The sequence below is a fragment of the Anguilla rostrata genome, chromosome 16 (assembly GCF_018555375.3).
Source record: "Anguilla rostrata isolate EN2019 chromosome 16, ASM1855537v3, whole genome shotgun sequence".
In the NCBI taxonomy this organism is placed as follows: domain Eukaryota; kingdom Metazoa; phylum Chordata; class Actinopteri; order Anguilliformes; family Anguillidae; genus Anguilla; species Anguilla rostrata.
In genome coordinates, this window is record NC_057948.1 from 14882174 (window position 1) to 14908790 (window position 26617).

At 43.4% G+C, this 26617-nt stretch overlaps 1 protein-coding gene across 2 annotated transcripts in view; it reads right to left on the reverse strand.

Moving 5' to 3' along the window:
* Positions 1 to 1721: 1721 nt before the first annotated feature.
* Positions 1722 to 26617, reverse strand: part of LOC135242291 (microtubule-associated protein 1B-like) — a 45311-nt gene continuing 20415 nt past the window's right edge. For both annotated transcript variants that reach the window (XM_064313305.1, XM_064313306.1), the window contains 5 exons: positions 21632 to 21714; positions 20881 to 21021; positions 9098 to 20213; positions 7193 to 7425; positions 1722 to 6936 (listed from right to left, as the gene is read on the reverse strand). In XM_064313305.1, the coding sequence (XP_064169375.1) occupies positions 6781 to 6936; positions 7193 to 7425; positions 9098 to 20213; positions 20881 to 21021; positions 21632 to 21714 (11729 nt within the window). In that variant the 3' untranslated portion in view covers positions 1722 to 6780. The remainder of the gene's footprint in view (positions 6937 to 7192; positions 7426 to 9097; positions 20214 to 20880; positions 21022 to 21631; positions 21715 to 26617) is intronic.

Here is a 26617-nt window from a genome sequence, read left to right on the forward strand (position 1 = left end):
AGCTGTCCCACAGAGCAGCACTCAGTACGCCATAATGCCAGTATGCTGACTATGAGACAGTGCTTGTGACTGTGAGACAGTGAGACCAGGAAACTGGGAGACTGACAGTGATAGAATACGCTGGTAATTGCGGTGAAAACAACTCAAAGACAGGAGTCAAGTCAGACATTGTTTAAAAGTATGCTTTGATTGTGTGTACAGTATGGAATACAGTTTTGGCCAGTCAGGAATCAGTCCTTTATGCTCAAATATGGGCTTGGCTTTAGTCACAATTTCAGATGAAAATAAACAATTCTGGAAAGTAAGTCACCCTGGATTTACAGTAGGGGACTTGTTTAGATCAAATACATCTCTCTTCTTTTCAAAGTCTAACCATGCTAAAAGGCTGCTTGTTTAGAGTATTGAATTTCTCTGTTCTCCCCCAGTATAAACAGTAGTTTCTCACTTCTTTCTCTCGCTCTCTCTCTCACTCACTGTGCCCCTCCCACAGCTTGCTGCCTGCTCATTTAGAAGCCTTATAAATTTCACCTGTCAAAAACAAAGGGGAAAAGACCTATTATCCAGAACGTTTCCCTTTATTTCCCTCACACGTTCACTCATACAGCAGTTTGAAACATCAGCAGAACAGCCTACTGTTGCATCTCCTCAGCGCCCCTCAGCACTGCTCCTCCTTCAGACCTGCATATCTCACACTCTTAGCCCTCAGCACCTCAGCAATCTCTTCCTTATCCTAGCCCTCCTCACCTCACCTCTCCAGTGCCACCCCTCAGCAATGCTCCTCCTTCAGACCTGCATATTCTCTACCGCCCTCTTCAGCCCACCTCTCGTCACCTCAGCATGCTCCTCCTAGACCTGCATATCTCTACGCCACTCCTCGCCTCACCTCTCAGTCCACCTCAGCACTGCTCCTCCTTCAGACCTGCATATTCTCTACCGCCGCACCTCCTTCAGCCCTCCACCTCTTCCAGTGCCACCCCTCAGCAATGCTCCTCCTTCAGACCTGCATATTCTCTACCGCCGCACCTCCTTCAGCCCTCCACCTCTTCCAGTGCCACCCCTCAGCAATGCTCCTCCTTCAGACCTGCATATTCTCTATCGCCGCACCTCCTTCAGCCCTCCACCTCTTCCAGTGCCACCCCTCAGCACTGCTCCTCCTTCAGCAGCACTCCGAGGAGAGGCAGAAGAATTGTTTCATTGTTTTGCTTCCCAGACCTCTTTTCCTGCACATGAATGTGGGTCTGCTCCCCCTCCTGCTCCCAGCATTACGTCAGTCCAATTTCAAACGCACAGGTGCCAGATAATTCTCTCAAGCTCTAATGAAAGGGTCCCAAATTCAGTACCCATGTCACTGTCCTGAATGTGGTGATGTCATTTTATAAACACGTTATGTAAAACAGTAAATTTGTGTTTTTTTTTGGGGGGGGGGGGGGGAGACTACATTAGGCACTTTCTATACAAGACATTGAAATCTTGAAACCTTCGGACAAATAAAGAAAAATAAAAAACTGGTAAACATGGATCCTTTTCACTTACAGTAGCTCACTTCGTCTATGGCAAACGATTTTTTCTTCCGTAGACCTACTGTACTGTGTAAAAAGAATATGAAAATATTAAATATGTTATTAATGAATACATGGACATGTGTTCCATCAGGGGAGGTAGCTCCACTAAATATAGAGCGTGGATGACCCAAGACAGAAAAGCACAACTGCACACACATCTCTGATTCTCATTAAATTTATTGGTGATCATCAGGCTGTTTCCCTTTTACAATAAATCTGCAATAGGCCTATTTAATTTTAGATTCAAAGAGAGATACAGAGTACTGCACACAAAATAACCGCTCAACTAAGATTAACACAGTGCCGAAAAGATGAACTACCACAGCAATCTCTTTACAATACCCCACGCAGGAAGAAGAAGCATGGCTGTTTCAGAACCAGTATTTTAATACAATTTGCTATTTTTTTAAACATTTTTTAAAACAGGATTTAATTTCCATTTAAACTATTACATACAGGATTATAACTTACCACATGCAGAAACAAGCCAAGCTCATTATAATGGTCATAATTATGGTCATTATTATGATCTGATGATTATATCCTGTCTGGATGTAGGGTTTGGAGAAAGCTGCGGAAACAAATTTGACAGAAATTCATCAACGACGCCCCCCCCCCCACCCCCCACCCCCCACTCATTTTTTCCCTGGAAAAAAAATCTATAATCTGTCCATGGAGAATTAAATGTCTTAGATCAACTGATCAGTCTGGTTTGTTTCAGTTTGTACATGCACATTTCACATGTATATAGCTGTATTTCTCTGTATACATAGTAGTATTGTTAGATCTGAAGTCTTGTTCCATACGTAACACTTTGAAGTCTTACAGTTGAAACTACAGTGGCTTTGAAGCAAAGATCGGACCCATTTTTATCAAATAACTTCTTTGTTTTGTTCTCCTGAAAGTCTGGAAAATAAAGCAATACCCGCACAACACACACACAGCAGGGTCTCAGTTCTCTCCTGCTATTATTCTTCTATCTTTGTATGTGTCCCCTCATGTTGTCCTCCATCTTCATTTCATACTAGCTATATTTTACTATGCAGACTAGAGTGTCTTAGTTCAGCTGAAGTTTTTCTTTGAAACAGCTTTAAGAGTGGCAGCTCTATTTTCAAAAATACCATTCCACGCTTCTATGTTTGGTACAGGCGAGTGTGCATGTGCATGTGTGTGTATGTGTGTATGTCTGTGAATGTGTATGAATTTGCCAGTTGCCACTGTTTTTGGGAGTGTGTCTTTTATCTGGGGCCTCAGACTGGAGAGGCCCCTGCTAAGAGACTGATTATTATTTTTTTATTTCTTTTTTTCTAGCTGTATGGTCAAATGACAAGGAAACTATAGTAATAATTGATACAGAATAGGGAGACAATGAAACGGACTACTCAGGTATCTAAAGACAAGGATGTGAACCAAAGCCATGGATATATACTTTTGGTGTATGTTCTCAACATATGATAAGAAACTAGAAAGATTTGCTCATGCAGCTCTGGTTAGGCGAGGGATAAAAACATGTTGAGCTGTGAAGACCAGATCTGACAAGGTCTCCATGACAACAAGCGCTTTGGAACCCTCACCCCAAGAGCACGTATTTGTGCATACAGAGCAATCTAATGAACCTGTTAGATTACATACTTATAGCAGCATGAAGAGTAGGCAGGTCCTACTTTAAAGACACTGCCCTGGTATCTTTATATAAATGCACCTACAGCAAAGCCATGTGCATGCAAAGGCTATGTTCTGTGGCTAATCACATGGCATTAACACTTAGCCCTAGGCAAGACAGAGCAGGGCAGGGAAGGGCAGGTGAGGGTTCAGCTGTGCTAAAGCTTAATGCCCCCTGCTGCACCTCCCTCCCCCCCCCCCCCCGCAACAAGACCCAGTTTATTCCTCATTGTTGTAAGCTTTGTAGCATTTGAAAGCGAACACATAGTTAAACAACCTTCATAAACAGAGCAAAGTGCCATAATCCAGTCTGTCAGCTGTCCAAAATCACGGCAATGCAAAAGACGCATGTAAACAACCTGGTGCCTCATGACTGATTAGTGCTAATGGCCCAAACATTTTAAAGCAACACATATCACTATAAAATATAATACTGCTGATGATAAGCCTGTTTAACAATACCGAGAAACAAAAGTAGACCAAAAATATGATATCTAGAATAAAACATATAAGACAGTTTTAAAAACATAATCTACAAGCTTTATGTGACATGGTATTAAAAATAAACAAAAACATATCCACAGGTCCCTGCTATGGAGACCAACAATTTTCAACAAATAATGACCACTTTATAATCATACGAACACAAAAATATGGTACTACCATCAGAAAGGTGTACAGCTACACTGTATAACCACCATGCATTCACTATTAAACTGTACGGTCTCACTGTCTGTACAAAGCATACTCTCTGCATCCCAGAAATCAGCACAAGATTTGAAAATGTTCATACACCATTGCAGATGAAAGATACTTTGTACAAGCAGACTCATACATTGTCAGTTGGTGGTAAATTCTGTAGGCCTTGCTCATTCACTTACAATTTTGTATCCAAAATGTTTGTACTCCAAAATTAGAAATGGGGATAGGTCTATATATGTGCTTAACTCTCACTATAACTTCAGTACATCCATTCATCTTTGATCCATATGTATCAACTAATGAACCACTAGTGCAATTCTTCTTGGTGCAATTATGCTCTTTGATAATGCTATTTTCAACTACAGTCTTCTCTCTAACCTTTGACCTTTACTCCCCCCCCCCTTCCCCAACCCAAACCCCAAGGCACATGAGTGTGTCTGTTAAACCCCCATCAAGCAGAAATCCTCCCAGGATTGCTTCATGCACAGTTAACATGTCCAAATCCCCAGTAATTCAGGATATCCGCTCCTTAGCATTGACAGGTGTCAGCAAGATTCTAGCATAGGAAACCTTCTCTATTGCTACATTTACAGCGGGTACGAGTGCATGGACCACAGCCTCATTCATACATGCTCTCTGGGGAGACACTCTCTTAGGACACCTGTGAAACAACTTTAGATCAAGTTTCTGCGTTATTACATCCCATGTGAACACTACTCTCAAAATAAACCAAAGAATGATAGAACCAAAGCAAAAAATACTGTATTCATAATACAGGAAATCCCATACAAACATTCCAGTAGTCTGCCACAAGGACAATTACATTTTGAATATATAAGATTCTCATGTCTTTTTTTTTTTTAATTTATTGACTTGCAATATATTTTATGTGTAAAAATATCCTAATCCCATAATACACACAATATACATGAAAATAGGCAGCTGCATTTATCTAGTGCAATACCCTAGAGGTCTCACATCAACGTGCTCAAACACCAGTGCAAATTTACTTTGAGAGAACATGATGAAGACGGAGCGAGAATGCTAAATTATTACATGAACCAATGGTTGATCAACTATATTCAACAAAATGCCTCAAAGGCACCCTTTAATTATTACTTTGCAACAGCAATTATTATTTTATGTCTAATGCACAGTTCTTTATGTTATATATATGTTTATTTATATATTCACCAAGTATAATTAAAATGTGTTGGGACAGAATGATCACAATGCTGTGACAGCATGCTGTAGCATAGTTAGCAAAAATGTGTACGGTTTCTCCACATTTGGAGAACATGAATCAGACACAGCCTGCGGGTTCTGCTGCCTGAATTCTTAAGAGCTCAGCTCAACAGCAAAAGTCTGGCTCAAATAAAACAGTGCAGAGCAAGTGATGGCTAGATGCTCCACCTGACCAGACCACACACACAGCAAAGGTAAACACCCTCAGGTGTTTGCATACTGAACACTTCTTTCAACAAAAATCTTCTTTAACTGACACTCCAACTACATGCCTTAAAATGCATGTCATATATGACACAGGAAAATTGAATACATTAATAAACCACAGATTTCACTATAGTGCACTTCATTTCACATGAGCTGAACCCATGAAACACATTCTGAGAGAAAATCTCCCTTTGGGAAATGAATCCCTCCACAGAGGGAAGTCCTATCTGTATACGAGCAAACTGTGCGTACAATACTGCAGTCAGGAGACTCCAGACTGCTCAATATTTTGCATTATTTTTTCACTAAAGACAGAAATATAACGCATTTCTGAAAAGCTGTGTCCACAGAGTACGAGAATTTGAGAAGGTTCTTTACTGTTGTACCACATATTAATTTCAGCACTTAATATAATTACCCTTAAAAACAGCAGCCTAAACAGCCATTCCCTTCTTTGTAAGAGTGTTTCTGTAGGTTAGGTAAAAGAAGCTTCTCATATATTCAGTGTTTGTAGTTTCACCTGCGACATTAGGCACAGGTACTTCTGGGGGAGTGGTCCACACCTGAAACAGGTGTATAGATGGCACTCTAGTTTTAGAGCACAAGAACTCAGCAACACTGCCTTATAGAAATTCAAAGATTCAGTCTCTAGGATATGTGGGTAGAACACTTGTCCCGGTCTCTTAGCAAAGTGGGTAGTGTACACTTACCCAATCTGTAGGGTAAGTGGGAGAGGGTGCCCTTAAGTGGGTAGTGCATGCTTACCCAGTCTCTAGAGTAAGGGGGATAGTGCACTCTTACCCCAGTCTCTTGGATAAGTGGGATAATGCTAAAAGGAGAAATTTGGATTATTTTAAATTCACCCACTGGAGAAGGGAAAGGAACTCCTATGCTGCAGTTGGTTGCATGCTAAATATTAGACAGGGTACATTTGTGCTTTGACTGAGTCTAATTTAAAAAGAGGTATTCATATCATTATTCCACTGGTAAAAAGGCATCAATTACCTCAAAAGGTTTGCAAAGTTTAAAGTGCACAGACACTTACTCCTTTGATGGCCTGTTTCTTCAGACAGAGACATACTTTTCACACTCTCTTTCTCTCTGGTAAACATACATTTTCACAGGAGTTTGCGTGTACTCGGCGTGCTGCAGCGCAACATTTGCATATGTTTGGTGATACAAGGCTAGTGATTGAGACCAAACACACGAGCGCAGCACACTTCAAATAGGCTGGTAACGAATATAGAACTTTTAGAGAAAGGTGTGGGCATCACTAAAGAGATGACTGCAACAGCTCCCTCCCTCATCCCACAGACAGACAGACACAAAGACAGAGGGATAGATGGAGAAACGGAGAGTGGCAGAAGCAGGGGGCTACAGGACTCATGGCCCATCTGGGCCTTTAGAACTCGATTTTGCAGGCTGGGAAAGACTCATCCTGCATGACGACAGTGCTACTGCTGGCCAGAACCATGATGTTGAGCTCCTGCTGTCTCTCATGGGTCTGCTGGTACCAGTCCCGCATCACCTCCGTGTCATGGGTCGGGATTAGTGTCACCTAGCCGGAGGAAAGGAGGCATGAGATGGATAGGGAAAGAAGAGGAAGAGAAAAAGACAAAATGGGATGAGAGCTTTGTGTCATCACGTCAACATGTAGAAGAATGTACAATGTGTGTCAAATTCTTCACCAAACCCAATCATCATGTTCCTTATACAGCATCTACCCGTAAGGAGAGTTGAAGCTGAACAAGTATATGACTTTCGCTGAAGGCAATGGATGTAGATGAGAGTTTAGAAAAAGAGGTTCTGCTTACCTGGAGATTTGAGCCCCATTGGGCTTTGCCCTCCAGCAGTGCGTCTAGAACCCCACGGCTTGGCTCCCCGCTGGCCACATCATTCCCGCTCGCCACGTAATACATGGCACGCAGTCTCTTGAAGAACTCCTGGTCCACGTTCTTGCCACTGCAGTGGTTGGGGATGTAGGCCAGGTCCACATAGATAGGTGATCCAGAGGATGCAGTTGAACTAAACTTCTGGGAGTTAGAACCTTGTGATGGAGACACACATCATTCAATCCTTGCCTCAAGCAGTTATAGAAAACAAAAACAATGGAAATTTTCCTTTATTTCTTTCATTATCCTTTTAGAATGCCACCCATCTACCTCTAAAGGTAGTAAGGAAAGGGAACCAGATCCCACACAAGAGACAGATTACCCTGTAGTATGGCAGAGCTGACCGACAGCTCCTTGTTATTTGAATGGACACAGCCAATCATTTTCTTTGTTGAATTTTACTTTATGCTTTACTGTTAAGACACTTTTTGCTAATAAAAGCAGGGACTGCCCCTGCTTTCTTCAGTTTGGCCTTATCCACCTTGTTGTGTGTAGGTCCCGGACTCTTTCTGCAGAAATAAATCCTATTTCTTATATGATACAACTTGTCGTGCCTGGTTATTCAACTGAGAGAATTTTCTCTGCCCAACAATGGGATGGACTTCCTATTCACACTGATTAGTCGGAAATCTGATTTTTGGTCAATTGGTGAGTTTGTTCTGTGAACTAGCTTGGAGAGCTGCAACTTTATCGCTTTAACTGACAAGAACAACAGACTTGGCCATGGTAAGCCAGGCCTCACCCTTGAACCATATATTGTACCACAAGAGACCTTGTCCAGTAGGCTGGGACTCAGCTTTACAATAAGGCCATCCTCTCTTTAATCCATTAATCACTATGGAGAATTCAAATTCAGCCTGATTTGAATGCACTAGTTTCAGAGAGATAAACTACTAGTCTTTTTCTGGGAAGAAGGACCCCTCAGAGAAAGTGGTTCCCTCTGTGTCATTGCGCAGCCAAAATGCACTGCCCACCATTGTGGTCGGCCGTTCCACATAGGATGCTACTAAGCAGTGAACCAGCAGGAAACCTCAACCCCTCTGTTCAGCCACCAACTGGACAGACTAAGTATACAACATCAAATCATTTAAGACTTCAGAGTTAGCCATTGTGTCAGAGCATAATATTATCTTGCCCTGATCATTCTTCTCTGTAGCTTTACTAGATTAGTTGTGAATAAATGGTTTGTAGCATTCATGACATTCCATTGCACTTGCCTGGTTGTTTTGTCTGTAAGTGTCTTATTTGTCATGTTTTTGTGTTTTGTGTGGACCTCAGGAAGAGTAGCTGATGTTCTGTATCAGCTAATGGGGATCCTAATAAAATCCTACATCCTAATAGCTTTTCAAATTGGAGAAAGAGTATGTACGAGATATTACTTTCTTGTGAGTTTTTTTATGTACACATTCCATAGATTTTGATGCTAGGATGCTAGGAAGCTTAGCATGTGGACTACTCTTGATTTCCCTTTGCTCTTTACTTTCGTGTTTCTATACCATGTAAGCATGTTAATAGAAAACATACTCTCAACAAGGCTTTTATATACCATTTCTAAATTGTATTGACTCACACCAAAGTTTATTAGTTCCTGGATTGTTAGATCCTGGATTTCTTTTTTGTATATGTACTATGTGTTTTCAGTTAAATTCCAGATAATTAACAGTGTCATGACAGTCGCTTGATATCAATTTGTTCTGTTCTGATGTCTTCATTCTTTATATATTCTATTTGCAATCAATTTGTGTCACTTTCATTCTCAAATTTTTTATTCACAAAGCAACTGTTGAATGTTACCAGATCACTCATATGTTCCCAAGTCAGTCATACCTGTGTTGCTTTTGATCCCATTGACCAGACCTCTCCCAGGATTCTCTTCCCCTTGACCCTCTGATGCCCTTGAGATTCTGGATGTCTTCTCTGCCTCCTTCCTCCTCAGAGAAGAAGCTCGAGGTGAGGAATCTTTAGTGGTCTGTTTGACTGGAGTGCTGGATCTTCTTGCCTTAGATTCACTTTTCCGGACCGGAGAGGCTGACTTTGGTTTCCCCAGTGACTTCCGCAGACCTTTGTTAGCCTTCATATCCCTCTTGAATGGTCTATCTGTGTGGTTCTGGTCACTGGCCAGAACCTCTGGGTCGACCATGCAAACATCAGGGTGAGGGGGACGAGGAAAGGGGTCTATCATTGGTGCAGGCAGGGGGTCCTGGCTCCTTTCCAATGGTTTTTGCAATGGTGAGTGGTGGCTACCTGTTCCAGTGGCCCCAGCTGATTTGTCTACTGGCAAATGCTCAGCATCCTCATCTGAGTCCAAGTTGCCTTCTGCAGTAATAGATGGACACTCTTCTGTCTCAGGGGGCACATCAGAGTCAGACTGTGAAGCCAGAGATTCACTCAATGAAGTGGGTGGAGTCTCCTCCCCAGCCAGCATCACCCTGGGAACTGTGGCACTGGTGCTCTCCCCCTGGTGGCCATGGGTATGGTGGTGGCGCTGATGTTTGTGGGATCTCTTCTTCACTGAAGACTGCTGCCGATGTTCCTCACCCTCCTCGGACTGGTCACTGTCCCGGGCTTCCTCCTCTGCACTGGACAGCTGATGTGGGCTGGGGTTAATGAATGATGGGGAGATCTCTCCTTTGCGATGCTTGTATTCACTGGATGAGAAGCTGGCAGATGTGTGTGAGGAAGTGACCTCTGTGCAGACACTCGGATGCTCAGGGTCACATCCTATTTCTTGGGATGTCTCTGGGGAGATGGATGAGTGGAAGGGCTGATCGGCTGATGTCAGTGAGAGGGGTCGGGCAGGGTGGTCTGGCTCTCGCTCTTCTTCTTCCTGGTCATCATCTACTTCTCTATAAAGTGGAGGTGAATCACCTGGATATAAACCTTTCAGCATCCCACATGTACTGCTCAACTTTCTTGACTGCTCCCTCCCTCTCTCCTTGTCTTCCTCCTCTTCTTCTTCCTCCTCCTCCTCATATTCAATGTTTTTTTCACCTGCTGCCAATGAGGTGCTGGGCATTTCTCTACAAATGGTCCCTGGAAGGACTATGCTGAATTGTGTACCACTGTTATCTGATGATGTGTCCATAGTATGTGGTGATTGATGGGAAGAACATGATGTCAGCACATCAGGGAAAGTGCTACTCCCCACCTGGGTCAGTGAGGTGCACTGCTCTCCTTCCTTTGGCTTGGTAGGGACCGTGGGAGATCTTTGGCATTCAATTCGACATGGTAAAGTGCTCTGTTCCATACCACACATCTCAGGCTCTTCGTCACTACCTTTATTCTCTAGTTCCAAGTCTTTATCTGAGGATTCAGCTCGCTGTAATGGAGAGACCTCAAACAGACTGCGGGACCCTTCCTGGACAAATTGTAACTGTGGTGAAGAAGGTGCAGCTGATCCAGGATCTTTGGGTTTCTTTGGTGCCTCAGCTTCATCAAGCTTAGAAGAGCATGGATCAGAATGCAGAGGCTGGTCTGCCATGGAGCCTATTGCACTGGAAACCTCTTTCATATCCTGCTCTGATGGCAAGGTCTGCTCTTTTGTATCATGCTCTGAAGGCATGGTCTGCTCTTTTGTATCCTGCTCTGAAGGGAAGGTCTGCTCTTTTGTATCCTGCTCTGAAGGGAAGGTGTGCTCTTTCATATCCTTCTCTGAATGCAAGGTCTGCTCTTTCATATCCTTCTTTGAAGGGAAGGTCTGGTCTTTTGTATCCTGATCTGAAGGGAAGGTCTGCTCTTTCGTAGCCTTCTCTGAAGGGAAGGTCTGCTCTTTTGTATCCTGCTCTGAAGGGAAGGTCTGCTCTTTCATATCCTTCTCTGAAGGCAAGGTCTGCTCTTTTGTATCCTGCTCTGAAGGCAAGGTCTGCTCTTTCATATCCTTCTCTGAATGCAAGGTCTGCTCTTTCATATCCTTCTTTGAAGGGAAGGTCTGGTCTTTTGTAGCCTGATCTGAAGGGAAGGTCTGTTCTTTCGTAGCCTTCTCTGAAGGAAAGGTCTGCTCTTTTGTATCCTGATCTGAAGGGAAGGTCTGCTCTTTTGTATCATGCTCTGAAGGCATGGTCTGCTCTTTTGTATCCTGCTCTGAAGGGAAGGTCTGTTCTTTCGTAGCCTTCTCTGAAGGAAAGGTCTGCTCTTTTGTATCCTGATCTGAAGGGAAGGTCTGCTCTTTTGTATCATGCTCTGAAGGCATGGTCTGCTCTTTTGTATCCTGCTCTGAAGGGAAGGTCTGGTCTTTTGTAGCCTGATCTGAAGGGAAGGTCTGTTCTTTCGTAGCCTTCTCTGAAGGAAAGGTCTGCTCTTTTGTATCCTGATCTGAAGGGAAGGTCTGCTCTTTTGTATCATGCTCTGAAGGCATGGTCTGCTCTTTTGTATCAGGCTCTAAAGGCAAGGTCTGCTCTTTTGTATCCTGCTCTAAAGGCAAGGTCTGCTCTTTCATATCCTTCTCTGACGACAAGGTCTGCTCTTTCATATCCTGCTCAGAAGGGAAGATCTGCTGTTTCGTATCCAGCACTGAAGGCAAGGTCTGCTCTTTCGTAACCTGCTCTAAAGGCAAGGTCTGCTCTTTTGTATCCTGCTCTGAAGCACAGGGCTGTAGTTTCTTACCCTCTTCAGATTGGAAGGACTGTTTTTTTGCAGCCTCTTCAAATGGGAAGAGCTGTTCTTTTGTAACCTGTTCTTTCTTAGCTTCTTCAGATGCTAAAGGCAGTTTTTTCTCATGCTCAGGTGAGCAAGTCTGCTCGTTTGTATCCTGCTCAGAAGGGAAGCCCTGCTCTTTCAATGCCTGTTCTAAAGGCAAGATCTGTTCTTTTGTATCCGGCTCTGAAGCACAGGGCTGCAATTTCTTACCCTCTTCAGATCGGAAGGACTGCTCTTTTGCAGCCTGCTCTGGTGGTAAGGGCTGCTCTTTCTTAGCCTCTTCAAATGGGAAGAGCTGTTCTTTTGTAACATGTTCTTTCTTAGCTTCTTCAGGTGCTAAAGGCAGTTTTTTCTCATGCTCAGGTGAGCAAAATTGCTCGTTTGCATCCTGCTCAGAAGGGAAGGTCTGCTCTTTCAATGCTTGTTCTAAAGGGAAGGTCTGTTCTTTTGTATCCGGCTCTGAAGCACAGGGCTTCTCCTTATCTTGTTCTAATGGGAAAGGCTGCTCTTTCTTAGCCTGCTCAGTGGGGAAAGGCAGCTCCTCACTAACCTGTTCTGATGGGAAGGGCTGTTCTTTTGTAACATGTTCTTTCTTAGCCTCATCAGGTGATGAAGGCAGTTTTTTCTCATGTTCAGGTGAGCAGGTCTGCTCTTTCTGATCCTCAGATGGGAAAGACTGGTCAGTCTTATGTTTAGATAGGCAGGGCTGCAATTTCTTATCCTCTTCAGATTGGTAGGGCTGCTCTTTAGTAGCTTGCCCTAATGGGAAATGCTTCTCTTTCTTAGCATCTTCAAATGGGAATGATTGGTCTTTCTTATGTTCACATGGATGCGATTGGTCTTCTTTAACCTGCTTAGATGGGAAATACTGCTCTTTGTTATCATGTTCACATAAAAAACCCTCTTTCGTGTCCTGGTCTGATGGGAAAGGCTGGTCTTTCTTATCCTGCTCAGATGGAAAGAACTGCTCTTTTCTAACGTGCTCAGATTGTAAATATTGTTCTTCATTTTCATGTTCAGATGCAAAATCATGTTCTTTCTTAGCCTGCTCTAATGGACACAGCTGACCTTCCTTATCCTTTTCAGATATGAAAGGCTGGTCTGTCTTATCCAGCTTATATGAAAAATACTGCTCCTTTTTATCCTGCTCAGATGCAAAATCCTGTTTTGTTTTATCCTCCACTGAAGAGAAGGGCTTCATCTCTTCATCTCTGAATTTTGTGAGGCTGGATGTTGACTCTGTGGTTGTTGTTGTTGTTACGGTCAGCTTTTCAGAGACCTCCAGGTACTCATCTTTAACCAGACCCCCAGAACATGAAAAAGGAGAACCCATGACAAAGGAGTGATCCTCTTTAAAAGAGGAATATTCAAAGCCTGCACTTTCAGGCCTGGAAGGTGTGTCAGATGTCACAGCATGTGTCTCCCGTTCCTCTCCAAGCTGGCGGTTGTCAGAGGGGGAGGCAGAGGTGGATAAGAAAGAGACAGAGGAATGTGCAGCGGCCAGTGTGGTTGTGTAGCCTAAACTAAAAGAAGCAGAATCCTCAGATTCTTTGCTTAGGATGTCTTGCGTGTCCTGGTCTTCCAGCTTTAGTTCTGTCTCCCTGTGGTGGTGATCTTCACTTGGCTTAGCTGGCAGGGCAGGTTCAGATTGATCAGGGAATCTGTCTTTCTTCTCTTTGCTGTCCACCTGGCTGCTGAGATTAGAGTCTCTGCTGTCCTCATCACAGGAATACCTAGGTTCAGAAGGACGCTCTTCAGTTCCTGTTAATCCCATTTCAGTGTAGCCTTTGATAAAATGGGAAACATCCTCGGCCTCAGCATCATCCTCAGCCTCAATCTGTTGGCTGCTGTGGCTGGGTTGAGATGGTGCAAATGTAGAGGGTGATCCCTGCCCGTTGAAGCCATACTCATATGTAGGTACACTGGAGATGTCTGTCTCTGTTTCTTTCATCTCTGGACATTTTGAGCTGGTGGCATCGCTGAAAGAACTTACATGTTCCTTTTCTGATTTTTCTTTGGCACCTTTCTCCAAATCTGAGTCATTCGCTCCCATGCCATCCTCCTCGTCTGCCTCCACATCTTCTTCATCCTCATCATCCTCTTCTTCCATCATTAACCTCATATGACCCATCACCATGGCTCCCTCTTTTCCACTGAGACTTATCCCAGATTTACTGGGACCAGGACTACTATTGTCAGAGTACTCAGATGCCATAATATTGTCATCCAAGTGCTGGCCTGATGATTTAGTGCAGGTGACTGTACTGGTGTGGCTGTCTTTGTTATCAAACAAAGAGACTGAGGAGGAAAGATCTTTCTCTGCTGGTAAAGGGTAACCTGAAGGAAATTCTCTTTTATCAGTTTCAAGTACATATTGTTTTTCTTTCTCATTCTCAGATGTTGTCTTTTCCTTCTCTGTCTCCTTCTCTGCGGACTGTTTCTCTGGAACATCATCAACATGTAAGGTGGACAATTTTGCCTCCAGATTAGACTGGTCTGGCAAGGGTGAAGATGACAATTTTTCACCTGACGCACCCCTGGGAAATGCATCCTCTTGGGCAGACATTCCATTATTGTCCACAGCTGCGGCTGTTGCTGAAGGAGACAGGTCTTTTTTCTCGGATGCAACCTCTTTTTCAGGAGTTTTCTCTTTGCCTGCAGACTCCCCTTTCTCATTAGTTTCCTCTTTCTCAATAGTTTTTTCTTTACTTTTGTCAAGCTGTTCCTGTTGATGTTTGGGTTCCAGGTGTTCAGTTGTTTTGTTGTCATAGATTTCAGTGTACATGAAGGTTTTTCCATCGACAAAAGGAGTATCTTGTCTCTCCTCCCTTTCACTCTCCTCCTCCTGGCCTTTCTCACGGACTTCATGTTCTGGAGAGTTATCACGATCGAAACAAATACTCTTCTCTGTCTCTTTGAAAGCAGCTGCATGGTAATCAGCTTTGTTGAATGACAGAATTTCCTCTCTGTCCTGCTCCTCAACAGAAGCTCCTGAAGCTCCCCTATCAACCTTTTCTTTAGCTTCTGACTCAAATATAGCTTTGCTGCCTGTTTCTGCTGTATCACCAGGTCCCATTTTTGATTTCAGCTCATCCTTTGCATCCCATTCTTGTCCTTCTGTGATTAGCTTCTCCTCAGGATGATACTTAGTTGCATCATGACTCTCTTTGTCTGTAGGCACATCTTTATTGTCTTGTGAGATTTTTTCATTTGTGTCCTTTTCCACGCTGAAATATGGGGTAGGTGGAACAGAGACTGGAGAGGCAGCCTCACGTTCTCGCTCCATTTCACGCTTTGCTTCCTTCTCTGGCTTCTCCTCTTTTGCCTGCTGCCCTGATGCTTCTCTGGAGTACTGATTACCATCTTTGCTGGGACTATGTGAAGGTATCATATTATCGGGTTGAGCAGATTCATCCACACTGCCCTGGCTGTCATTAATGGAATGTATAAAGCTTCCAGATGCCTTTTCAATTTCTGTGGGTTGAGTTACAGCAATGACAGCAGAGGTAATGGTCATAGTGTCGGTGACAGGCAGTGATAAAGTTTTTGTTTGGATAGTGCTCTCCTCTTCTGGTACAGGTGGAAAATGCCTCACTTCTTCTATGGCATCGAGAGGTGATGTTTGTAAGTCCTCTTCTGAAAACGTATCAGGGGACACTGTGGAAGCTTGTTCAACGCTCCTCAAGTCCAGTTGATCAGAGATAATCGAAGAGGGCAGATGAGTCACTTTGGATACCTCTGACATGCCAGGCTCTAGTGATTCAGATCTGGACTGTGCTCCAGATAAGCAAACATCATCACCCTCATTGTCTTTTTCCTCTCCTTCAGAATGTAGAAGCTTAGGTTTGAGTTCTTCATGTGAGTCTGTAGCTGGCTTTCTTGTTTCTAATCCAACCTGTGAGGTTTGCAAGGAGGAATCTTCCAATGATTTCGCCTGCTGTTTTTTCTCTTCCTCCCTCATCCTACCTTCTTCAAAAGACTTAGCCTCACAGGTCTTCACATCAGGAAATGTGCTCTGCTTTTCCTCTGTCAGTTTGACAGGTACATCCTTCCTCTTTTCATCTTCTTCCACCTCTTTATTACTTTCTTCAGGAACTACCATTTCCTTGGAAATATCCTTTGTCATAAAATCTTTTTCTGTGGGTGATACCACTTGTTTTTCTCTCGACTCATCCACTGAGGTAACTGACTTAGTCTCCCGTTTCAGTGAAAGCTCTGTTGGGATTAGGCAGAGCTTCTCTCTAATTTCCTCTGAGGAAAAAGCAGCATCAGTAATTTCTTTTTCAAAAGTTTGCAGTTTCTCCACCTCAGCAGGTTCAAAATGTTCATGTTTGTGCAGACAAGGCTCTGTCTTGTCTTTTTTGCCATCTTCCTCTTCTGTTTTTGAGCCTTTTGGTGGACTTTCCCTGTCACCATTTTTATCCTCCTGTCCTGGGAACTCATCAACCTTCTCCACGGGTGACTGACGGGAGGGCGTGAGGCCAGGGCTGGGAGGCCCGGACTGTGTAGGGGAGGCCATTTTCACTGTGCTATCATCTGGACTCAGGCATCTCTCCTCCCCTTCTAAGAAAGCACTGGATTCCAGCATGCTGGAGAAATAAGGTTGGGGAGAGGGAGGTTTTGTAGCTCCTCCCAACATAGGCTCCTCTTTGGTCAGAGAGGCCTGTGTTCCACCAGCTGCAAGGGGGTAAGGAGTGTCTACAGGTGGTGGTGAAGTAGGGGGTGGCATAGATGAAGTGAGAATTTCAGAATCTCTGTCATGGAACATTGAATGAAATGCATAGCCTTCCTGGAGCTTACTCAGAGAAATATCAACATTGGGTGTCTGGTCTTCATCATCTTCTTCATCTTCTTCTTCCACTTGTTCCTGAACTGGCTCATCTCCTGTCTCTAATACTGCTGGGACAGGCTGGAGCTCCTCAGAAGGAGGTGATTTGAAATATTTGTCCTCCTCCAAGGAGGATGTAGGTGAGATAGTTCCAGCAGAGTGCACATAATCCCTCCCTTGGGTGGCCTCAGCCTGAACGGATGATGGTATGTTGCTAGCTGTGTCCAGAAACAAAGTGCCTCTTCCAGTTTCCTCCAATTGGGGTGCCGTCACAGAGGCTATGGATTGATCTTCAGCAACAGAGGTGGCAAAAGATGAAAGTTTATCGCATTCAGTGATGGATGTAGCTGAGGAGATATGCTCCTCTTCTGCCAGGGGTGCTGCAATTACATTTGCAGTGTACACAGCTAATGCGGAGTCTTGTCCATCCATGAATCCCTTTGCTGCTATGTCTAGTGTATCAGGGACAGGTGCTGTCACGTCCCCTATGCCATGGATGGCATGGAAGGACCCAGTTTCATCTGGGACAGAAATGTCATAGGTCCCAACTTCATAACAGAGGTGTGGCATCCTGTCTTCTGATTCCTCATGAATCTCTTCATCTGAGATTGTCTGTTCGGTTTCAGAATATCTCGGGATAGTCTCGTCCTGAATATAGGAGACATGCTCTGCAGCAGTGGCTCCTTGTGCAGTTGATGTAATGGCAGCAGTGGTGGCTCCTATGTTGGACAGATATCCAGCATCATCCTCATCTTCTTTTGCAGATAAGTCATCTCCCATTTGTTTACTATCCCACTCCATTTTGTCAATGTTTTCTATATTGTCGTCTTTGGTTTTAGCCTTAAACTCCTCATCACCAACTGCATTTAAGTCTTCAACCGCCTCTAATTCTGCTTGCTCCATGACACCGATTTCCTTTTCATCATCCTTCATCCTTTTAGGATCCTCCTGTGTTTTACTCTTTCTTGTACATTTTTCATTTTTCTCCATCTCCTCTTCCTCATGCTTTCTTTCCACTCCCTCATTGTCTTTAACCTCCTTCCACTTTCCTTCATCTTCTTCACCCCCCATTCCCATATCACCTTCTTCCTCCACTGTTTTCGTTTTAGCATGTCCTCTCTCCTCTTCCATGTCATCATCATCCCTGGCTGCACCTTCATCTTCAAATGGTTCTTCCTCTTTAGCCAGTGATTGTGCCTCCAGTTCTCTAGGGAGCTGCTTACTGAAATGAGATTCAGTCCCAGTGTCTGTGGCTGTTACTCCATCATCAGGAGGCCACAAGGGTGGTAAGGTTGTGTCTGTTATAGTGTGGGATGGAACTTTGATTAGTCCTGCCTGTTGAGGGCTCAGCACCGCAGTGTCATCTGCACAAGGCTCTGATGACATCAATTTATCGTCTGCTGGTACTGTTTCCAGTTTGGATAGCTCATCCTGTTTCAGTTGCTCAAAATCCTTAGTGAGATCTTCTGGGGAGGAAATGATGGAGCTATCCTCTAATATCACTGGTTCTTCTGATTTCAGATGTATCTCTGGCTGAATCTCTGACTCAGTCTTCTGTTGAGTCTCTGATTGTATGTCTGGTTGGATCACTGGCTGAGTCTCAATTTGGATCTCTTGATGGGTCTCTGGTTGGCTTACTGACTGAGCCTCTATTTGGCTCTCTGGCTGAGCCTCTGGTTCGATCTCTGGCAGGGTCTCTGATTGGATCTCTGGCAGAGTCTCTGATTGAATCTCTGGCTGACTCTCTGGTTGAGCTCCTGGCTGTATCACTGGTTGAGTTTCTGGTCGAGTCTCTGGTTGAATCTCTTCAGTAGCTGGTACTGCAGTAGGCGCACATACAGCTGTTTGTTCTTTGACTATTTTAGCTTTGGTTTTGTCAGTTTTTCCATGCGTTTTAGCTTTGTGCAGGGTCTTTCGAACCTCTGGAGTAAAGGGTTTTAGGTCAGGCTTAGTGATTTTTCTTAATTCTGGCTTAGCTGCATCCTTCTTTTTGTCTTCCTTCATTTTGCTTTCTTTTTTATCATCTTTTTTAGCTGAATCATCTTTCTTTACCTTCTTGATCTCTTTCTTCTCTTTGTCCTTCTTCTCATCCATCTTGGACACCCTGTCCTTTGTATGTTTTTTCATAGACTTTTCCTTAGATAGCTTCTTTTTCTCCTGTTTTACTGTCTCAGATGAGTCTGTCTTAGCTTTCACTGGCTTGGTAATTTTATCAGTTTCTCTCAGTTTCTTCTCTTTTTTCTCAATCTTGTTCTCCTTTACAGAGCCACTCTTTGTCTCTGTGACAAACATTTCCTCGCACCCATCTCCCTCTTTCTTAGCAGCTTTTGAGGCTACATTTGTCCTGGGGGAAGATTTAAGGCTTTCTTTGCTGTCGACCCTTTGCTTCATTTTTGTCTGTTTTACAATGGTAGGGGGTGCTCCAGAGGATATGTCTTTCTGAGTGGCTACTGGGTAACGCAGAAAGTCAAGGTGCTTCAACTTTTCCAGTCCTTCTAAGATTTTGTTCTGTGGAGCGTTTCCAGGAAACAGCACTCTAATGATCTTCTCTGAAGGGTTAGCAGGGAGCCAGACCACTAGAGCTGTTACAGAAGTCAGGTAAGGAACAGAGATCTCCCCTTCTTTTCCATTGGGCAGCACAATTCCTGTTTTAGCCTTACTGTTTCCAGCCCATTTCTGCATAAGGAACTGCATCTCTTTACTGTCCTTCACTGGGTTTAGAACATACATGTCAAGACGGCCCACACCCATCTTGTGGAACAAGGTAATGGGCTCCACAGTGTTGCTGACCGCCCTGAATAGTGGCTCGGGCTTTATTCCTAGTTTGCTGAGGTACTGCAGAGTAAGAGAAGCCTCCTCAATGCTGCGCTTAGCCTTTAGAGTTGATTCAGGTGTCCGAAGTTTTTCAGGAACATTGAAGAACACAACACCCAGCTCTGGGGAGATCAGGTTCTTCATCCAGTCACTGTAGGTGGTGGAGCCCTGTGACCTTTCCTCGTCCTGCTCAGCCATCTTTCTCTGGAGGAGCCCATTGATTCCAGGGAGGTTATCTGCCCCAATATGCGTAAGAAGAACGGAGTCGATTCGGTCCAGGTGTCTGACCAACTTCCAGAAACATGACTTGCGTTCTGAACCTCCATCCACCAATATGTTGAAGCCATTCACTGCAAAGAGGGCAGAGTCTCCCCTTCCCCCAGGGAAGATGTAACAGCATGGTTTGGACAGCTTTAGGAAGCCCCCAGAGGTGGGTGGCTCCAGGAGGTCAAAGGGCGATGGCACATCCACTGTCTCAGAAAGATACTCAGTGAAGTCTGTGACCCCGTCCATCTTGGGCAATGCAGGCTTAGGATTCAGTCTGTATTTGAAGAACTCCTGAAAGTGCTGCTGCCTGCCCAGGAAGCTCCAGCAGCCCTCACCACGGCAGGACACCGTAAGTGTGGCCTGGTGCTCAGGGGCTGCTCTGCCAAGCAAGTCAACAACCTACACAGGGAGGCCAGTGAATACCCTGAGTCATTCCTCATACATTTCTATATGCAGTGTAATAATCATGCTTATTACATAAATAACATGGTTTAAAATACAAAAACTACATTGAATTTAAGCTTTCAGAGAGTCATTCAACTAAAATATGTAGTTGTCATCATTGATACTCAACAGTGTATAGAGTTATAAAGTATACAGTAACAGAAAAAGTAGTTTCTTTATATAATTCCTAAATAATTGGATAAAAATGGGACTAAAACTCCAATTTTTATCCAATCATTCCATTAGCTAATTTGTGAATGACACTTGATGGTAGTGAATATGTAACATTGTGCCCCTTATGCTTTCAAAACCCTGATTAAGGCTGTGTGAGGCCACAATGTGTAGGTCCAGCACGTTTTAATTATTCCTTACCATGTTCAAATAAAGGCTTTTAACTTTACCATTAAGAGTGCCTTGGGACTCCCGCTCACTTTCCATCTTTACTTTTTTTTACAATATTGACTATCAAACTAAACCCTTTTTGATACTTAATATACATGTATTTTGAGATCAGTTTCAAAGTTTAAAACATTTTGGAGCTCAGAAGGACATCCTTTTCTGACAGGGTTGTGTCTTTAAGGTTCTACTGTGGCAAACTAATTTCACCAGGCACTTTGCTCACCCCAGGATCACAGAAGATTTCTGAGACGTTTTTGAAGGAGAATGCCCCGCTCTGCAAGAGGAGGTCACTGCCCTGGTCACTGCTTTGACCACTTAGAATCAGTAACTTATGTGCTGCCGAGTCGTAGATCAAGTCCCAGACCTGGGTCAGCAGAAAGGACAACACAACAGCAGAATATCTTACATGCATTATGTAAACATATTTAAACTCCAACACTGCAAGATTAGAGTTTGAAATTTATTGCATTTCATAAAAGTCTAAACCAGTACAATTATGGGGCTTCTGGGTGGCTCATCCTGTTAAAGCACGGGTCTAGTGCATTGATGCGCCCCAAGGTTTGGTGTTAGTGTTGAGTATTGAAAGTGGCCGGCAGACCCATAGAGTGATGCACAATTGGCTCTAGCATCACCCAGGGATGAGGGTTTCAAATAGCTGGGATGACAGTGTCTCACTGTGCATCAACAACTCCCACAAGTCGATTGGGCACCTGCAGATTAATCTGTTGAGATGCGCACAAAGTGTCTTCCTCTGATTCATGTCTTTGTGAATTGGACTTGCGAATTGTTGTGTGATAAGTGGAGAGCACATGCTTGTCAGCGCTCTCCTGAATTGATAATAGAGCTCGCATTGCAGCATGAACATGACTGGATATTCCACATTGGAAAGAAAACAGGGTGTTCAAAAAACACAATGACATCATTTTACATATTATTCATTATATAAACATGATTTGGACAATTTGTTCTCTCACCTCAGATGTGACGGCGCCCTCTGAGGGGTTGACTAAGACCACAGTCTCCAGGACATCACTGCAGTGGTGCAGAGTTCTCTGTCCTGAGGGAGACACAGAGGGAACCAAACTTCAACTTATATTCAGATCACATCTACTGCTGTGAATTCCATATGTGGTCACAGTCCATAATGAGAGCAGGACACAAAATCCTGCACTTGAGCTCATCCAGAGCTCCCCTGTGGAAAACACTCAGAGCTTTGGGGAGGTTCAGGACGGCCCTACGCCGGGCAGATGTTAAGCAAAGAGACAACATCTACAAGAGTAGAAAAGCTGGAACATGGAAGTAGGTCAAGAAATAGGCTGGCAAGGAATGAGACCATAACCAAGGTTACTGTGTTCCTAAAGCTGTGCCTTATTAAAACAAGGGTGGCAGTGTAGAATAACAGCTAGGGACCTGGCCTTGTCACTCAGCGGTGCAAAGTTGATTCCTAGCTGGGGAAATGCCATTGTACCCTTGAGCAAGGTGCTTAACCTGAATTGCTTTTGCAAAAAACATCTAGCTATATAAAATGATTGTATGAAACAAATGTAATCTGTTTAAGTCACTCCAAGGGAGAACATCTACAAAATGCTAAAATATAATTACATATAACTGCTGTGTTACCTGTATCTGTATGTTTTTTTATTATTCACTTAAAGCAGGACTACATTTGATTCCACCAAACTGCTTTGTTCCATCATTGTTCATGCCTGTTGCTAATTGTTGTTATTGGTGATGCAGATGTTACCCAGCAGATGGATGCAGAATCCATTTATACCACTGTGTAGGGAACCTGTTTCCTTGCCAACACATTTAAAATGACAGGAGAAAGCCAGAATCAGTTTATGAATAGCAAGTATCCATGGCATCACATTATAGTAGCACACAGCTACACCAAAATGCATAACACACCCGGGTGTGCTGTCTGAACTATAATCCCAGTCGTATACATTGTAACAGCAGCTGAATAAACTTTTTGTTAAGTGGTAGTGTATGGGTTACCAACACAATAGGTCAGTGATAAAGGGAATTCATTCACTTGAATGAAGATCTGCTGTGTTCATATGCACATGGTTCATTGTGGCACTGTAGCAGAAAGAATGACCCGAGGCAAGGATTCAAAGGGCAAGCTTCACAAATAAAAATAACACAAAGATAGGAATGGACATGAATTGCAGGTGGTGATAACCCAGCAGACAACTCAGATTTACCACTCTTGACATGACAAGCCAGCTTATCAAGAACAGCCTGTAACTCAGGAAATAAGCAATAAAGGTCAGGTTTCATATTCCACTCATTTTTTTATCATTTAGTCCAAAAGAGGCTTTATAATAATGTTCATTTGAAGTTGACATCAAAAATAACTATCATTTACAAACCTTCATCCAAAGCTCTGTGTTTGAAAAAATACAATTTACAAGAAGAGCCAATGACAGACACTCATCATAGTTAAGCCAGTTATGAGGCTTGAGAGGAGCAGGAAACATTAACTCTCATTGGCTGAAGACACAATAAGTTGCTCTGGATCAGGACATCTACTAAACCAATAAACCAAATACAATAATACTGCATTATTGCATTACACTTAACTTAAAAACAATTATGCAATGCAAAATGTGACCATAACATACTCTTAGCCACAGTGTGGAAGCATAACTACCCAAACACAGGTGTATGCTCTCCCACAGTGAGGATTTGCTATGTTCAGTGGATAGTTTCCATTGGTTGTTACCATGGGGACTGTCAGCTGGCTGTTACCAGCAACTCTGTCACACTGACACAGTCTTAGTCCTACCAGACACACTGCAGCATTTTTGCGCAGGAGAGGCATCCTTCCTGAAAGGATTTGCACAGAACAATACAAACAATGTAGCAATATCCAAGTCTCTATCATACTAACATATTAAGTGCATAATGCTAGTGAGTTAGCAGGCTTAACAAGAGAAACCAGAGCAGCTAGCTTTACAGGGGTCAGGCTGTTTTTGTGCTGCAGCCTGTGGGGACTCAGTGACACTGTAGCAGCAAGGAGAAAAAGGGTAGGAGAGGACAGACATGACATTCAAGGTAGAACAGAGCTCCTGGAGTTTAACAGAAGGCAGGGACGTGCTGCTGGTCTGCACTGGTTGTGTAGGTGCTGCAGTCACCAGGTTGCTGAAGGTACTTGGTAGGATTCTTGCTGCTGAACAAGCTTACTCTACAGGGTTGGAGTCCTGATCGATGTGGTCACTTCTGGCACTACGATCCTTACTTCACTCTAGTGTTTCTTTTGTGCCTCTACATCTTGAAACCTATGCACTTGTTGTACGTCGCTCTGGATAAGAGCGTCTGCTAAATGCCTGTAATGTAATGTAATGTAATGCTCTGTGTTTTTGGTGACTGAATTTAATTCCTTCAAGACAATATTATTCTTAACACAAGAACTGTCAGAAGAATGCTGTTAGAGAAACAGCAAAGTGCTAGAAATAAAGTGTTAATTCATCTTAAGTTGATATCATCAGCTGGTTTTCCCCAGAAATCCCAGATGCAGATATCAGTTTTTTTTTCATTTACAAAATTGTACTTGGTACTCTACTATCATGTCTTTCTGTATAAAAGTCAAAGTTCTTTTAATCAACACTGTCAATCTTTAATAAAATTCCAGGTACCAAGAATAACAACTGACTTAGGTAAAAAGGCCCTCAGCTGGCTCCTTGGTCCTGGACTAACTAGCAAAAAATATCTTGAGAGCTTCAGTATGTGGAAGTGTTACCCGGCATACATCCCAGTATTACTGCTGTGCGGAAATGACTTCATCACACAAAGACATTCAGAAAGTCCTTTTAACTGCGCACTCCTGACCACTATGGCCTGTTTCCATAGCAATACATTTGTATCATGGTGACCGGGCCTCTGTCTCCTAGAAACACAGCCCAGACGCTGCTGAAGAATGACTCATCAAACTGGGCATGATGTCACTCTTGAGCACTTATCCCAGAGAGTCGTTGCACACAGTTGCATCATTCATATCCTTTGAGTTACAGAGAGGAAATCAGGGCCTGATGAGAAACAATGTGATTCATTCGCATTTCTATGGAGCAGAACAGCACTGGCTGCTCCGCTCATTTGGGCCCTCCTCCAATAGCCCTCTCTGTTAAAGGATTTTTTAAAATCTTACTTTTTGCATGGAAAGTTTGGTTGGAACCTATATGCAGAGGCAGTGTGGTTTCACTGAAGAGGAAAAGCACAGCAAAACACAACACACAGTCTATTTTAAAAGCGTTTGCATGTGTATAACCCTGCTGGCCATTAAACAACATGTTCAGAGGTGCATGTCTGTTAAACACACAAGTGCCACAGCTGTATTCGAGACAATCACTGCTGTATTAGAGACAGAATCACTGCTGTATTAGCGATAGAATCGCAGCTGTATTAGAGACAAAATCACAGCTGAATTAGAAGCAGAATCACAGCTGTTTTAGACACAGAATCACAGCCATTTTAGAGACAGAATCACAGCTGTTTTAGAGACAGAATCAGCCATTTTAGAGACAGAATCACAGCTGTTTTAGAGACAGAATCACAGCCATTTTAGAGACAGAATCACAGCCATTTTAGAGACAGAATCACAGCTGTTTTAGAGACAGAATCACAGCCGATATAGAGACAGAATCACAGCCATTTTAGAGACAGAATCACAGCCATTTTAGAGACAGAATCACAGCTGTTTCAGAGACAGAATCCGAGCTGATATGGAGACAGAACCAGGCATTTTAGAGACATAATCACAGCTGTTTTAGAGACAGAAACACAGCTGTTTCAGAGACAGAATCAGAGCAGATATAGAGACAGAACCCGCCATTTTAGAGACAGAATCACAGCTGTTTTAGAGCTTGGAGCTTCTCGTGCAGTCGTTTCCTGTTACAGTGCTCCTCAGTGCTGCTTACTCCTACAGTGAGGGGGAGGAGTACTGATCCCAGAAGCTGTAGTTGGCCCACACTGTAAGCGTCTTACTGTCTGAGGGAATGTGGCCTAATCACACAGGATGCACACAGGTTCACCATCTCCCCAATGATCAAGCACACCCTCATTCAGCTCAATCACTAATAAACACTCCTCGACTCAGCTCAATCACTGCCAAATACACCACCACTCCTCATACTCCCTAAGAAACCAAACACACCTACTCACCCCACTGCCACCACTATGAAACACACTCTGGGAGATCCCCTAAACCCCAATACTCACATAACTCACCATTCCCCAGCAGTGCAGAGATTGCACATTCCGATAATATATCTGTTTTGAGAGGATTATGTAAAAATATTAAACATTTTTTCATTGTTTCATAAATCATACGGGTAGCACAGTTGGCAAATATTGATCTGTAAAGGAAGTATTGTAGTAGGCTAAGCTTTTGTAACACAGTAGTAGGTAGGGAGAAAATGGTGAAGCAGCGCAGTAAATGTCAGGCACGAGTGATTCTGTGATTTGCATTGTTGATCCAACAGTGCTGAGGAAGGAGCAGGGTGTTCTGCCAAGCACCTCCCCCCATCTCTCCTCTTTTCCCCTCTCCTCTCCTCTCACATTCTGCCATCTCGAAGAGGACCACAGTCACATTCTGGACACTGACAATCCTTTTAAGGGAGAAACGAACCAGGAATTTTTTTTGGGGGGGAAGCAAATGGCAGTGTTTCAGTAAATTCCTGTGAGCTAGGACAGTTGAAATTCACTGTGAATTCTTCAAAAGTTTCTCACTACTCTGCCCAGCAAGGTAACTTTCACATTTCTAAAAGTTCATAAACATTAATTTTGATCAGTACTGTGGAAGGCACTGCCATGTAGCTTCCATGCTTCACAATAACGCATTCCCTGTACATTATGAATCAACTGCGATTCAGAAGCAGGGTGACATTTGGGGACATTTCACAAAAGTAGACCTCAACAGAGAAATACAAGGATCATGACCTATTTCAACAAAGTAAAAG